This window comes from Dunckerocampus dactyliophorus, chromosome 19, assembly GCF_027744805.1.
Source record: "Dunckerocampus dactyliophorus isolate RoL2022-P2 chromosome 19, RoL_Ddac_1.1, whole genome shotgun sequence".
NCBI lineage: Eukaryota > Metazoa > Chordata > Actinopteri > Syngnathiformes > Syngnathidae > Dunckerocampus > Dunckerocampus dactyliophorus.
The window spans coordinates 10,492,563-10,508,733 of NC_072837.1; the positions used below are offsets into that span (position 1 = coordinate 10,492,563).

Genomic DNA, 16,171 nt, shown 5'->3' on the forward strand with positions numbered 1-16,171 from the left:
ACATCACAACAACCGTTTTCTCATGGCACTTTACCCAAGAAGGTCACGCTCATAAATGAAAATAGAGAAACAACTGAACTGGAAAACAGAAGAAAATACAATATACACAAACATAACATCAAAAATGAGAGCCTAGGGCTTGTACATGATGTAGTTGTGTAGTAGGCACAGTGCCTTCTGCTGAATGTGGCTCCTAAGTCCAGGGATGCCGAATAGGACAGTTGCAAGGGCCTCAGACTCAAAAACTAGGCAAAGGGTGCCCAAGGTGATTTTTTAAAAAATTGAATATCCGGCGGCACCCCTTCCAAAGTGATGTAATTATGCAGACCTAACATGGAAATTGCCAATAATCTCACCATAACAAAAAGTCACATTTGTCGAAGTGGATTTACTGGGATTTATCAGCCGACAGCAAATGTAAAGGAAAACGTCACTTTTTTTGGAATTTTGCCCATCGTCCACAATCCTTATGTGAAACATTAACACGTCTTTCCCTTTTCGGTGAGTTCTAAAAAGAGAAAAACAGCTAGCAGGAGGCAGCTGACAATGCACGTAATGGGACTCACCTATTTCAACGATAAAGCCATCTAAAAAACCTCCAACAACGTTTTATATACATGCTTTGACCATACAGTGACAAGCACATGATAACATGTAATAAGTACAGTATTTAGCCGTATTTTTGATCATTTTAAGCATCACCGGAACTTATTTCACAAAGCCCATAGCAACCAACGCTACTTCGTTCAACAACAGCAGTATAGAAAACACGTGGCTGTGTTTGCTACTACTAATCATGGCAGATTACGTCACAGGCGCCAACGACAACTACTTTTGGAGAAATTAGGATCCAGAACATTATCTTTTTGATCCTGAATATGCGGAGGATGAGCTACACGTTTTAGAAGCTGAGCGGACGAGATGAGAGTGTGAAACGTCGCAGCAGATGGGGGCCAAGAGAGTCAAGACCAGTATGACTTGGCAGTGTAAATGTGGAGCTCGCCAAGCCATGCTGACAGAAACCGAGTGTTTCTGCTGCACTGAATGGCACAGAGTGTTATGATAGAAAGGCTTTGTGTCTGGCGAGGAGGACACTGCTCTAAGAGACTGCATCACAACAAACTAAGTTTGTTAGCGCTCACAAACCCTGCTGTGGTAGAAACTTTTTTCCACCTACCGAAAATCAACTGGAAAAGACGCCCCAGGCCAGCTGGACCAGACGGACAACTGTCCATGGAGTAAGTCGCCATGATATTGATTCAAGGATCACATAGTGGTTGGTATCACAGCTATATTCACAGCCCATCCGTGCACAGCCGTGTACAAACAAAACATGGAATGTGGGCTAATACTTTACAGATAATTTGGTTGTCTATTTGTAGTTCAGATTGGTGTCCTATCACTCGTTACCCATTGGTGGTGGCGTGAGGCACTGTGGCACTACGCAAGAAATGTAGTTCTTCGGTGTTAGCTCCTACAATAACAACTTTGCAGTTCCAGTGATGCTTAAAATGACCAAAATATGGCAAAATACTGTAATACATGTTATCATGAATGTGCCTTTTACTACATGGTTACAACATGTTTATAAAACCATAACACGCTGTTGTAGGTTTTTTAGAGGGCTTTATAGGCGGACTAGGTGCACCGCATTGCATGCATGGTTAGCTGCTTCGTACTGTTTTTCTCTCTTTCATGTCTCACATAAGGATTGTGGCTGCTTGGCAAAATTCCCAAAAAAGTGCAGTTTTCCTTTAAGAAACAAAACAACTGCAGCGCTTAGTCTTACTTATGCAAAAATGTACTCTGATGATGCAAAAAAGTCCATAAACCCAAGCAGAAGAGGACAAGGAGACTAATCTCAGGCTTCGTTTCTGCGTCAGGTATGTTGTTGTTGTATGTTGTAGGTTTTGGGCTTTTTTTTTCGTCCTTTTGAGTTCACCTGAGACTATAGGAAAAGACAAGAGATATAAACTGTATGCTGTACATCAACATAATACTTAATAAATCACATTTGTAAGTGTACCGTCAAGAGCCTCGACAGTTCCTCTCGAACCTGTGACAAATAAACATTTGACAGGGTCCAATCATGTCCTTTATCCAGAGTTTTATACAACATTTTTAATAAAATAACAAACATACCTTCTGCTCTGCTAAACACCCTGTGAGCAAAATGGAAAGTCCCTATAAGACAGCAAGAATAAGGCAAATATTTTATGGCACATTAAACATCATGAGAATGCCTCTCTGAAACATCAAGGGTTGTCTAAAATCAATTTGTTAACATTTTAACCAGCACAGTGATCTCTTTCCTGATCCATGAATAATCTGTTAGAAATAATTTGATTGGTCTTTATGAAATTGTAATAGTTGGTAGTAAGGTAGCAATTTGTGACAGTACTATACATAACATGTGATACTTATTCAGTATGTAAACCAGTATGTAAACTTAGTTTACACAATACAGTGGAACCTCTGTTAGCGTACACCCCAGTTAGCATTTTTTTGGTTTGCCTCGTTATAGACGAGTATCCGTCATTATTACAACACGTGCCGTTTACTAAATTTGGTTTAAGATGGACCCTTTGGAATGGATTAATGACAAAAACCGAGATACCACTGTATGTCGTTGAATATTACATTATTTGCTTTGTCACTTATAACACAAACCTAAGATGTTGATGCTTGTCCAGATACCTTTGCATATATTGCCCTACATTGGATGATTTTAGCATTTTTTATATACAAATTGTATCCAAGTGGAAAGCGTAAAAGATTAATTGGTACATCACTCAAGTGGGTAGTCTGCGTTAAAATTACCTGAAAGGAATTGAGGATGGTGAAACTGTAGACAGTAACAGCAAACATAACATCTTTGGCATCCAGCATCAACAAAACGAATCCAGGAACCCATGTTAGGCCAAAGACTGGTGTTAACAGGACCACCACTCTGAGGATGCTTTTGGCTGTCTCCTTGTAGTCTGCCTTGCTGCCATCAGGAACTGAAGACTTCAACAGAGTAACAATGACGACCACCACGCAAAAAATATTTGTCAAAGTAACGGTTGCTACTGGGACCAGAAAAGCAAGCAACGAGCCTCCGAATGGCTTCCTATAAACTAGCCAACAGTTGTTAGTGGCATAGTAACGCTTGTTGGATAATCTGCAATACCCATAGGTGGATCCCACTATGAGCATCGGGCAGACGTAGCCAACAAAGCTGGAGAAAAACATGAAAACCCTTTTTCTCAGGGGTCTGAATACAAAGATGAGCTGGTGGACGAGCACCAGGCTCAAACACAGCATCCAACCAAATGTGGCCAAGAAAAAAAGGTGTTTGCAGATGCTCAAAATGCAGCACCATGTGTCTGGGAGGTCAGGAGAATTGGAAGCCAAGAAACTGCAGTGGGCGAGCAAGAGGAAAACAGCCATATTCACCATGACTGTGTGACGAACATGTGAAAGGGTCGTTTTGACTACTTTTGACCACACCACAAACTCAATGACAAGAAAGATCACCAAGGAGCAAATGGACACACTCAGTCCGACTGTTGTAAGGATCTCAAGGGACTGAGCAGTTGTGCTCCTAATGTCAATGAGATAAGAGAACGGAGTTAAGTGGTTGCACAGACAAATTCTGCGGCCGCCAATGCCATTTTGGGCAACGCATCCATCCTCTGACCACTTCCTCTCTGAGATGTTCCAGAAAACACAGACATGTTTTATAGATGTCTGTTGCTCATTGAAGAAGTCCAAGCTAATTCTTATAGATGACTCTTTCATGTTTTCCAGTGTGGCTGATATCAAAACCGTAGATGCCTCTGTATTGGGGAAGTTGTTTCGTAATTTATCCGTCAGATTTTTGACCGCAACAGTTTTTACCAGTCCGAAAGTCTTCAGGTTTACCATGCTGTTGAACAAAGTCAGGTTACAGTTACCACTTGGGCAAAACTTGAGGTCTAAATTTTGAGTGGTTAGCCCTTCGCTTTTGTTGACTTCGATGTTCTTCACCAAATTTTCCACAGACCGAAGATAATGTGATGACATGTCATGAATAACAGATTTGTTGACTCCATCCCAGGTTTGGTCCAACATATTACTTGCAGCATTTATGAAGTCCTGAAACAAAACAGAAAACACCGTTGGTATGCACTTTCTTTCCGCATGGCATCGATTCTTTCTCAGTAATCACAGGTGAGAATGGTTGCTTGTCTCCTGTGATGACTGGCAAATGATCAAGGGCAATCGCATAATTGGTTTTGGCTTATTTTTACTTCCTTCCAGTCACAACCCTGGGCGGGACTCAAACCAATGCCTTTTGTTATGCAGTCTTAAACTGCATAAACCACTTTTCAAGTGTCTAATTATCTTTTAGCCTTCCCCTGAATTAACACAAGCATCACTGGCATACAGTGTTGATTCAGGTCTTCCACCCAAAGCACTCGCAACCTTTCCATATCAATAATGAGACCACTGGACTGCTTAGTTATTACTGTCACTTTCATCGGAACAGATCCTTTAATACGCTCAAGGGTACATCTTTATACTAAATGATGGTTGAGACAGTCGAGTGGTTCAGAGTGAAAATGTGGCTTTTTTCTGTATAATGTTGGTTTTCTTCCATGGTGATGGTTTTCCTTTTCTGTGACCACCAGAAGAGTCTGCCTTCCGCTTGGGAAACATACAGAAGTGCAAAACGTCTCCTCAGTGTAGCTGTGCATGAAGCACATACTGTATTCTTCCGCCGCAGTAGCTGTAACTAGTTCTCAAGCAAGTCTCGTATTTACGGACCAAAATGTATTTTTTAATTAATTTATGGCAGCGCTTTCATATTTATATCATGTTAAATAGTTACGTTTTTTTGTACCCAAAGTCTTTTTTCTGTGTTTTATTGTGATTAAAATCTGGATCAACAAATTAAAGAAAAATTCAGAAATCACTCAATGATCTGGAAACATTTCAATTGAAATCGGTATTGGTGATGCTGGTCTACTATACTGATTCCCAAATTTGCAGTATTACCCATGCCTAGGGTTTCATCCCCCTATCAACCAGTTAGCTGGGATGTAGAAAAGCCAATCCGTGCATGAACAGTGCGCTCAGACTCCACCCAATGACAGAATGGAGTTTGTACATTGACGGACCACGACAAGAGGATAGGGCAAAATGAAAAATGCGAAAAAAGCTAGGAATTATTTTTATTATTTGTTTAAAAAAAAAAAAGATAAATACTTACAGGTAAAACATTGTCTTGTATGGCAATGTTTTCTGATGCGTTGGCCATCAGGCCAAGAATGTGGATGGAACCCATAAGGTCAGCCATCCTGCCACTCGAATCCGAATCAGACATAGAACTGTTCTTAAGTCCTTGAAATATTCCCATTGCCGCCTCGTGAGTAGACCCTTGTCCAGTAATGAAGCGCTACAAAGATGAAAAACAAACAGAATTCTGCACTCGTTGCAGTTCATAAACAAATATTTTCATTTCACCAATAAAATACATTTCAAAACAACATGGTAATAGATATTCCGATCGTAGTGTAAGCCAGAAAACTCACACAGGAGTAAAAACTAGTCCTGCAATTGCAGAGATACAGTGGGACCCTTTTAAGTTGCCATTCCAAAAATTGGTTGACATCACATGACATCAACATAAGCGGTTGTCAACTTACAAATTGAAATGGGTTCATTTTATTACTTGCGAAATGAGGGATGAACGAACCGCAAAAAGAAGAAGGGACCTTTAGTTCTCCTCCCACCTTTCTTTGTTTTTATAATTTTTTTATTAGGGCTGTCAAATGATTAACAATTTTAATCAGATTAATCACGGTTTTCAAGTGAATTAATCATGATTAATCACCAAGTCATCATTTTCCTATGTATTTTAAACTAGCAAAGAGTACATTTGGAATACGAACAGTGAACAAATGTATTGCAATTGATATGAAACGGATGGGGGGGGTAGGATTAAATAAGCTTTGCTTCTTCCTACTCCTTTTTGGACATGTAGAACTGTGAATTGTACTATGTGATGTATTCCAATGTAATTTGTATGCATGTTCAAAATAAATTAAACCATTGCCATTATTATGTCGAAAGTATGCCCATTTTTACTGTATTTTATTGAAAGAAGGATAAATGACAGGTCAGGATTATGTGTAGTTGTATGTATTAACAGCGCCAAATTAACTTAAAGTTTAAATCAATGCCATGGCAGGGCACACATGACTGAAAATCTATTTATCTAACACTGGTTTCTCTAATGTTTGTTGTTGCAGAAAATTGGTTGAAAAGTAAACCAGCAAACTGCAAAACGTCCAATATTTCTTTAGAATATTTGTTTCAGATATCTGAAATTTGAAATCAATTAAAAAGAATTTTATCATATTTGCGGAGAAACATCTGAATGTGGTAGTGGAGGCTGGTCGTGCAATTGCCTTTATGGGGACTATGATTTTACGACCACACTGTGCATAAAACCACAAAAGTTTAGTCACTTCGACTGGACATAAGGTCAAAACAGTCCCGATGACTAAACTCAGAAAAAGTATCACACATACTTTACCTGTGCTTCTTTCAAAGTGGAAAACAATTGTTCACTGACACATTTGGAGAACACTGGCTGCCACTTGTTTCCTGTACAAGTGCGCAACTCATTGCCAACCCTGCCATTTGGACATGTTTGCTTTACTACTGTATGTCCGTCTGGGGTCTTTGGCCAATCCCCATCTTCTCTGCAAAAACGTTCACCCTCTGGAAAAAATGGAAAATTGAGAGGAAATGCAGATAAGTAATGTTAAGCTCAAACAAGAATATAAGAGAGAAATCTATTTGTAAAATCTAATATTATGTACCATAAATTACTGGAATGTCCAGTCTTGCAGATTTTTGTTGGTCCTTGTTGTTTTTAAAGGTGACGGTCATGTAATGTGCTTCTTTGGTTTTCTGGCAGCTTATTGCAGTTTCGAAATGATAGTACAGGAAATCCCCAGCTGTAAACAAAAATGTGTCAGTTTCAAGATTATGTTTAAGGCTGTGGTTCAGTAGGTGTACCAATTTCCAAGTACAATCGAGGGTGTTCCTAAAGTCTGGACAGAAAGGAAATGTGCTTTGAAAGATGCACATAAACCAACTGACATAGCTGTAACAAAAGCCCTCATCCTGCATTACTTGTTACGTTCCATATTTTCTGTGTGCTGTCTTTTATTTTGCTGTGGTTCTTCCCACCCGCTGGTATTTTTGTCTCACAAAAGGATTGTGGATGAAAAATTCCCAACGTAAGTGCAGTTTTCCTTTAAGGACAGCGGCTACAGCAGGAAGATGCCCTAGCATTAGAAGAACGGAGAAAGCTGCTTCACTCCTTCTCGTGCTTTCTTGTGCTTTTGGACTTGCCTTTTGTTCAAACCTTTTTGTGCTATGTTTTTTTTCTCGTTGTGTCTTTTCCACTGTGCTTATTGTTCTCTTTACTTTGTTATGCCTTGTTAGAGATGAGTAGTACTAGTATTATTGCTAGTATTAGACAATAGAAGCACTGTATCTCTCATTTCTTGCCTTGGTTGTTTTATTGTGGTTAAGCGATGAAGTTAACCTCACTCCCTCCGCCTCAAGAGCTGCGCTGAACACGCGGCCGACAGCCCGGGCTTTTAGTCGTGTGGTCAGCGCCCTTGCCTCTCATTACTAAGCTCTAGTGTTCGAGGCCCGGTGCGTACAGGTGCAAAACAGGGCGGGTTACACAGACTTACACCATAGCCATTGGGAGTGCACAAAACAAGTGACGCCAATGTTAGACTGGAATAAAAGATATGTAGGATGATTACTTATCTATTTGTCAGTGCCCATGTGAAACTTTAGCAAAATGTAACCATGTACAGTAAAATACACATTTTTGACCCGGAATTACTATAAAATTAATTAACCAATTAGTTATGTTCACTAGTTCAAGTTAATTAAAGTAAAAAGGTTTATGTCTTCAAGTGTGCAGGAGTAGGGGGTACATGGCTTCATGTCAAATGTCTGTAGGGGTACGCCACTGGAAAAAGTTTGGGAACCACTGGCATAGATCAAGAATGCCCTCATCTATTATGAGGATTAGTTCATTTTGCCAATATTAACATTTGTGATGTTTTCATGTTGCAGTGTGTTGTTGTGATTTATCTTACATGTGTTGCCTGGACATTTTTTCTTTCCACCTTTGTAGCTCCACCAGGCCTCATACATCTCATGGACGTATGGGACAGTCACTTTGATGTCGACTGTAACATTTTCAGTGCTATTTGAGCAATGCACAGTTGGCGGTGTGGCCATCATGGAGATCTCGTCAGGCAGGAGGGCCATTCTTAGTTCTGTCTTTGCTGTATGCCTGATCGACCCAACAGTGAATGCACATTCATACGTGCCTGCAGGGAACATAAAATATTGACACTTTGGGCCTAATTTGCACATTTTTAGTTATGGGTGTACTCACTTTCGTTGCTATGGTTTAGACATTTATTTACATTGTACCAAAGCGTACTCTATCTGCAGTCAGATACTAACAAATCTTCTCGCAGACTCACCTGCCCAATTGCTTGTTATATTATGCAGTGTCACTGCAATGCAAGAGTTGTATTCTTTTGTGGCGCAGCTGGTGTCCAGTTTTACCACACTGCCATTATTAAGTTCAAAGCATCCATCCGCACGACACATTTTCCAGCCAGCGTCGCTCGATGCCTCCTCTAAAGTGCATTTCAGTGTGGGCTCGGACATGTAAGGCACCAAAGGTTCCGATGACTCTAACGTGACCGTGCCTATGCGCGGAAAAAAACAGTGATATCATGACATGCATATACAGCAATCCCGCGCCACTTTGGAATTTTTCAAAAATATATTAATTAATAAATCATGCAATCAGTTTTAATACAATTTTCATAAATCATGCTGTAATACGGCTTATTAATAGTAAAAAAAAAATGCATATTTAAGCAAATTGATGTATTTTTTGGCCTAAATTAAGCATTTTCAAGCACAAAAATGGCTAAATGAATTAAAATACAAGTATTAGGCATTCAGAAGACAAATTCAAAGACTTGATGATATGTAGTATTCTACACTGGTCACTACGTGTCAGTATTGTTACTGTAATGTTCTGTGAGACTCTTAAAAAAAACATATTTGGATAGTAATAAAGACGTTTTTATGCTCTAACTACGAAAATATTCCATTTACAAATACGGAATGCTACTTTACAAAAATTCACTTACCAATTAACCGCGATAAACGAGGGATTACAATAATAGCACAAATATATATGTTTAAAATATGAATAAATAACACAATATAGGTAAACAAGAAAGACATTGGCAACATACTTTACTTGCCTGTAATGTTGACCCAAACAACAGCTCCGAGACTGGTTTCCAAATTGGAAACAATTTCTTGGAGTTTAGATGTTTCACTTTTACAGCTAAGGTCCATCTCAAAGTCAGCAGTACTGTTGGATCCCCTGTGCAGTTGAGAAAAGATCAAAAACAATCGTTGATTGATCACAACAATACTGTTCAACCTTATGTTATAACTTTTTTTTTCAGATTTTGACATTTTCTAAATGTTTAATACATATTTAGCTGTCATTTCCTTCAAAGAGTATTGGACAGTGGTATTGTGACTAGGGATGAGCGAATACACCACTATCTGTACTATTTACCCATCTAAATGATCTGTATCAGTATCTGTACTTGGAATGGGCGGGGCATAAACCGGAAGTGGGTGTGGTTTACCCTGAAACCTGTAAATCTGTACATTGTTTTATGTCTGAAATTGACATGGATTGATCATAAGTTGCTATGTTTATTGTTTATTATTTCGGTATATGTGTACTGTGTACTGTATGTGTGTGAGTCATCTGTCAGACTTTATTATGTAATTATTAAGTAATTATTAAGTAATCATTAATTACCTGTGTGAAGTTGGTGATTCATGCAAACATCCAGTGATGGCAAACGGGGAAATAATCTGTCAGCCTTGTTCACTGTAGTTTTCTCAAAAGCACCGCGTTCAGCACTACGAGCAAAGTTTTCCAACTGACTTTATATCACCAGCCAAATTAGAAGCAAACAGACGAAAAAATACATAAAACAACGGCAGTGACTGACGCAACATGAGATGTTTTCAACTCTGTCTTGCCAATTGCACCGCATAGTCTAGGGAGGGGCGGTCGCTGTGTATGACTGGCCAATCACAGAGCGTCAAGAGTGAATACTGTACATAAGTAGTTACCCAATGAGGATTGTCCTTCATCACGATTACGGATAATGACGAGCTGTACTTGTTTCATGCTCGTACTCGGCAAAAATGCATTATCCGTAATGGATACTCATCTAAAATGAGTATCCAGCTCATTCCTAGTTGTGACCAACACATTGTCATTGTAGAGCATTTAAAAATGTCAAATCATCAGATTATGAAGTGTAATTATATGTGTACAGTGGTGGATAGGAACAAACTTGTAACTACAAGTGGCTCCAGACCTCCAGATCCAGTTTTAAATACATTGTAATGCCAAGTGTTTAATAAAGACATCAAGGAAAATGTACTCGACAGGACAGATCTAGTCGTGAGCATGAACTGATGCTTGGATGAGAGGTGACTTGTTTTCGAAGACAACCTGAACAGTCCACTTGTGATCGATTCCATGCCATGAGAATCCAATGACTTGGATAAATGTGTTTTCACATGAATATTGACAGACACCTTATTATCACTACATGAAATTACGTCATGATTAAACACGTCTGGCTGTAAGACACAAAGTTTAGTTTAGGACAATACCTCAGGCCAGTAAGGTTCAAGTGCTCAACACCATTCAGTCCTCGAAAGGCAGTCTCAAGCTTTAAGAAGAAAATCAGAGGGAATTATGATGAATTATATATTTTTTTAAATGTAAAAAATAACAAATAGAACTATTTTTAAAAATAAAAACATCACAGTCATACGATGTACCTGTTTAGTTTTGTTTGAATCCCACGTAGCTCCATTTTGCAGTATAGCAGTTACCTCGAGATGAACTGGAGTGATAGCAAGAGTCATTCAGTTAAAGGCCATTAAATGTGTCATGCACTGCCCTCCAGAAGTATTGGAACAGTCATCAGTCCATAAAAAATAATTGTCTCCGATTTTTTTGAGGCTGATCTGTTCGTTTTGGCAAATTGTTCTTACTAATGGGTGGTTTGCATCTTCTGGTGTAGCCATTGTACTTTTGTTCATGAAGTCTTGTATGAAGCGTAGCTAGTGATACCTTCACTCCTGCCCTCTGCAGATTGTTGCTAATGTCACAAACAGTTGTTTTAGGGTCTTTCCTAACAGCTGTTATCAGATTCCGATGTTTTCCTTGGTCATATTTAGTACACCAGTGGTTTATGTCTCTTTCAGCACATCCCAAGTGGTTGTAGTGGCTACGACCAATGTTTGTGCAATGGTTCTGATTGATTTTCCGTCTTCTACCAGATTCACAATTGCTTGTTTTTCACCCATAGACAGCTCGCAGGTTTTCATGTTGTTTTCACCTCTAAATGCAGTCTACAGAGGCAAAAAACCTATCCTACCCAATCTGAAACTGAGCGTAGACATTCAGTGCTATTTATTGATTGAATAAGCAACATAATAAGACAAACAGTTCTCAGACGCATGTTACAATACTTTTGCTCACATGAAAAATGGGTGGGCTCAATCTTCTCAGCCAGGGGTCGGAAACCTTTTTGACTAAGTGAGCCATGAAAGCCACATATTTGTATTTCAATATTTTTCAACACTGAATACAACTAAATGCCTGCATTTTTAGGCAAGACCAACAGTTTTAGAATATAGTAAGTCTGTTGTTATGTTGTTATGTTGTTATACTGAAGCTAATCAATAAAAAGAATACTTGTTACCACTGACTTGTGGTGCCGCATGGTTTTGCTGCTGGCTTGGTAGTCTGGTTGATACGAGGTTAAGCTTCATGCAGGCGTTGAGGCTTCCATCCTTTAAACGTGATCCTAACTGCCTGTTTTACTGTGCATATGACAATAAAACTCTTGAATCTTGAAAAGGAATTGACCGCACTGTTCCAATACTTCTGGAGGGCACTGTATATGTTAATAAATCTGTCATTAAATAAATATATTACATAAATAAATACATATCCAACAGGTTCAATATCATTATATCACATTGCACGTATAACATACATACGTTATACAAAAAGTCTAATTTAATTAAATAATAAATAAGTCATACAGAATACATAAAGTAATCATATAAAAATAATAATTAAAATAAAAAATGTTAAAACAATTAACAAAAATTATATAATATGCAATATATCAATAAATATGAATGTGAATATGAATTAAAATTTATTCAAATGTATTAATTAAATGAAAATATAAAAAGTTGTATATTACATGACACACACATATATATATATATATATACAGTCAAACCTGTCTTAGCGGCCACCTTTATAGAAGGGCCACCTGCCTATAGCAGCCACTGAAAAATCCCCCCCAGCAAATTTACATGTTATAGACCCTGTGTATAGCAGTCACCTGTCCAACGCAGCCAGCAGCCACCCATTATGTCTCCCTTGGTCAATATCTGACTGCATATAGCGGCCAAATTACCAACTCAAGTAGAGGCTTCATGCACGAAAAAGTTTTGTTTTTCAATCAATGAAGGCGTCGTGTGTAGACTTTAATTACTGAGTCCTAGCTCAGTCACAATCATTCACAAGATCCACACAGACTGTCAGTTGTTCCACATAAAAAAGCCGTCTTCTTTTGAGCTTGCTATTTCCTGGTCAAACATGTAACTTTAAGAGCATTTGCACCAAAACATTACCGCAAAGTAGGCTGGGAACAGGACGTGCTCCCAGCGACGCTACAATAAAAAAAAAACATATGCTAGCATGCATGCGGCAGCGGGAGCAAAACTGAGTTCGGTTGTACTTAACTGAAGTATTTTATCAGTTATTATTAAGCCTCTAGCTTCCTTTTAGTAAGTAAAAACCTTGGCTATGATTGCACTACATTGTCATGTAGACCTACAAAGTACACTTGGAAGAACAAGAGGTGAATAAATGTATTGCAACTGATGTGAAACTGATGAGGGGTAGGATTAAATAAGCTTTGCTTCTTCCTACTCCTTTTTGGACATGCAAAATTGTGAATTGTACTATGTGATGTGCTACTGTTTGACTCATGCATGTTCAGGATTAAAACCATGAACCATGATAATAACAAGCCTAGTAGTGCTGTACAACTTTTATCAGCAGTCCGCAGTGCCATCTACTGGTCAACATTATTATTATTTTTTTCCTTTTTTTTTTGGATGCCAACCTGTCTATAGAGGCCACCTGTCTATAGCGGCCACTTTTGCAGACTCCCTCTAGTGGCCGCTATAGACAAGTTTGACTGTATATATATATATATATATATATATATATATATATATATATATATATATATATATATATACACATACACACACAACTGGACATTGGAACACATTATTAGACAGCATAATTATATTTTGTGTGTGCGGAGTACAGTACCTGCAACCAGTTCACTTCCTACAAGCATCACTCGATGGGAAGTTCCATTGGCATCAGTCACCCGAAGGTTGGTTATTGTATTGAAGACTGACAGGATGCTCACTGCTTGTAGTGTGACGTTACTCTCCACCACGAGGTCAGCAGTGTAGACATTCTCTATAGTGAGACGTGGCAAACTAATTACTGCAAAGTAAGTAATTAGCGTTCTTTCACCTACAGCTGCGGTAGCTTTGTCTATGTTAATATTATTTCCAACATACAAATGTTGTGTTATTGGAGTGTACACACACACCCACACTTCTTAGTGGGTTGACAGAGATGGAGGGGATGTGACAGCGCCATCTAATGGATGTTGTGGATGTTTATTCTCCATAATGCAGTCAAATGTCGCCCTCATCTGGTGGAGAAAACTACAAACTATGACAACTCCCCATATTGACTGTAATAAAATGTACTGTAAAAGTACTGCATAGGTTTCACTTTTTTTTTTTATTTCTTTTGTCTAACAATTGTTCATTTTCTTTATTTCGTGTATTTTATACTTACTGTAGTAGCTGATCTGGAAATGACAAGAAAAAAATCCATATGCCATATGTAGGAATAATACAGTAATCCCTCGTTTATCACAGTCAATTGGTTCCAGACTCCACTGTGATAAGTCAATTTCTGCAAAGTAGGATTCCTTATTTAGGAATAAAATATATTCGTACTTAGAGCATAGAACACCTGTTTAGGACCTTTTAAATACAGTTTTTAACATTATTAGAGCCCTCCAGACATTAATAAGACCCCTATAGCCACCTTCACACTCCTATTATGCAATATAGTATATATAATAAGACAAAATATGCCATTTAAGACATAAATGAGACTCGAGTTCGTGTGTGTTGCTGTAAATGTTTTCCGGTGTTAGGGGAGCTGAGTGGGGGGGGGGGTGGACAGGAAGAGATGTTGGGTGTTTAGAGTTGAGCTTTAGCTTGGCATGGGTTACGGCGTATTATCAGTCAAAAAATTATGCAAATTTAAGCAAATTTTATGTATTTTTTGCCTAAATTAAGCATTTTCAAGCATAGACGTGTCTAAATTAATTAAAATACATACACACTACCAGTCAAAGGTTTTAGAACACCCCAATTTTTCCAGTTATTTATTGAAACTCAAGTCGTTCAAGTCCAATGAATAGCTTGAAATGGTACAAAGGTAAGCGGTGAAGTGCCAGAGCTTAAAAAAAGGTAAGGTTACCCAAAACTGAAAAATAATGTGTATTTCAGAATGACACAAAAAGGCCTGTTTCAGGGACCACAAAATGGGTCAACAATTTAAAGCTGTTTTGCAGAAATGGAGGTTGATCAAGCCTTGGCAGTTGGGTCGGTGCAAGTAGTTCCAACTTCTGGAGTACTTACTACCTCCTCTGTCTGCATAAAAGTAGTGTTCGGAACACAGCGTGTTACTATACGCTTGTGTACAGCATTGTTCTGGAGAAAGTCATTTGTTGCTACAAAAATGGCAACAAAAAAGGGAATTAAAAATGGAAGAGAGACAGACCATCTTAACACTTAAAAATGTAGGTTTTTCCTCCAGAGAAGTTGGAGTGTTCTAAAAGTTTCGACCGGTAGTGCATATAAGGAATTCATAAGATGCACTGAAAGACACTGTGATGAAGTGTACTATTCTACACTGGTCACTAGGTGTCAGTAATGTCAGGCTTGAATGTTCTTACAACAGGCACAATAATCTTTTACTGTTGCAGGCGTAAGCTACAACAAACTAAAACTCAACTCTGAACCCCCAATGTCACGTTTACAGCAACACACAAGTCTTATTTACTGTACATCTAATATGTATTTTATCTTATTACGTCTACTATATTGAGTAATAAAACCTTTCCAGTCTACAGGTTAGTGCTAGCCCCTAACCCATGACCCGAACCCAACCGTAAAAATATGGTCGTCCATATGTTGCAGTGACAATTACTTTTGAATGCTACAGTATTATACTTGCCCATCTCCACTTTAGTGCTAACTCATGACCCATACCCTAACCACATTCCTAAGGAAAGATAGTGGATAATCGTTGTAGTAGTAGTTGTAGTAGTAGTAGTACATACCAGCAGCAAGAGCCTGCAATCACAAGAACAGACAACAAATTTAAGCATTTTTACATGTTTAGCCATGCCTGAGTCAATGCTAGGAGCATAATCACACAATACAAGTGGTATTATTACCTGATAGTACATGTATACAGTTGCAGTCAGGTACATAAACGCCATGGGAACCATTGTATTCCTTGACATAGAAGAGTAATAAAAACGGAGAACCTAAAAATAAAGGATATTTTCAATCCCACAGCAGTTTTGAGCATAATAAGTTTCATTGATGCACATCACTCCTCTCGACAGCCACCAAATCATCATAACAAATCAAAATGAGGCTCAAAATAATCCACAAAGTCAGTGAAATGGCAGTAGTGTAATGTATCTCACACTTTTCCCTGGCAGAGTAAATCTGTTGAGCACATGAGAGCATTTAGATCAACAATTCTATCTGCCCTAATGGCTGGACAGGCCAGGGGAGAAAAAAAAACAACAACAAAAAAGAAATCACA

The 16,171-nt window shown here is 38.5% G+C and overlaps 1 protein-coding gene across 1 annotated transcript; it reads right to left on the reverse strand.

Moving 5' to 3' along the window:
- Positions 1 to 1,879: 1,879 nt before the first annotated feature.
- On the reverse strand, positions 1,880 to 15,845 carry LOC129172647 (adhesion G protein-coupled receptor F4-like). Its single transcript, XM_054762603.1, has 16 exons — positions 15,792 to 15,845; positions 15,604 to 15,687; positions 14,114 to 14,126; positions 13,568 to 13,723; positions 10,978 to 11,042; positions 10,807 to 10,865; positions 9,357 to 9,481; positions 8,556 to 8,786; positions 8,160 to 8,396; positions 6,855 to 6,992; positions 6,566 to 6,753; positions 5,237 to 5,422; positions 2,821 to 4,119; positions 2,143 to 2,184; positions 2,027 to 2,056; positions 1,880 to 1,948 (listed from the first exon to the last, which is right to left on the reverse strand). Exons 1-16 carry the CDS (start codon positions 15,843 to 15,845, stop codon positions 1,880 to 1,882), a joined length of 2,976 nt encoding a protein of 991 aa, XP_054618578.1.
- Positions 15,846 to 16,171: the final 326 nt, after the last annotated feature.

Excerpts from the sequence above, each read along its gene's own strand:
- LOC129172647 (XM_054762603.1), bottom strand. The coding sequence starts at position 15,845 with ATGGTTCCCATGGCGTTTATGTACCTGACTGCAACTGTATACATGTAC. Across the intron at positions 11,043-13,567 it reads AGGAAGTGAACTGGTTGCAG|TTCATCTCGAGGTAACTGCT; the intron begins GTACTGTACTCC and ends CTATCACTCCAG. Across the intron at positions 8,787-9,356 it reads TGTTTGGGTCAACATTACAG|GCACGGTCACGTTAGAGTCA; the intron begins GCAAGTAAAGTA and ends TTCCGCGCATAG.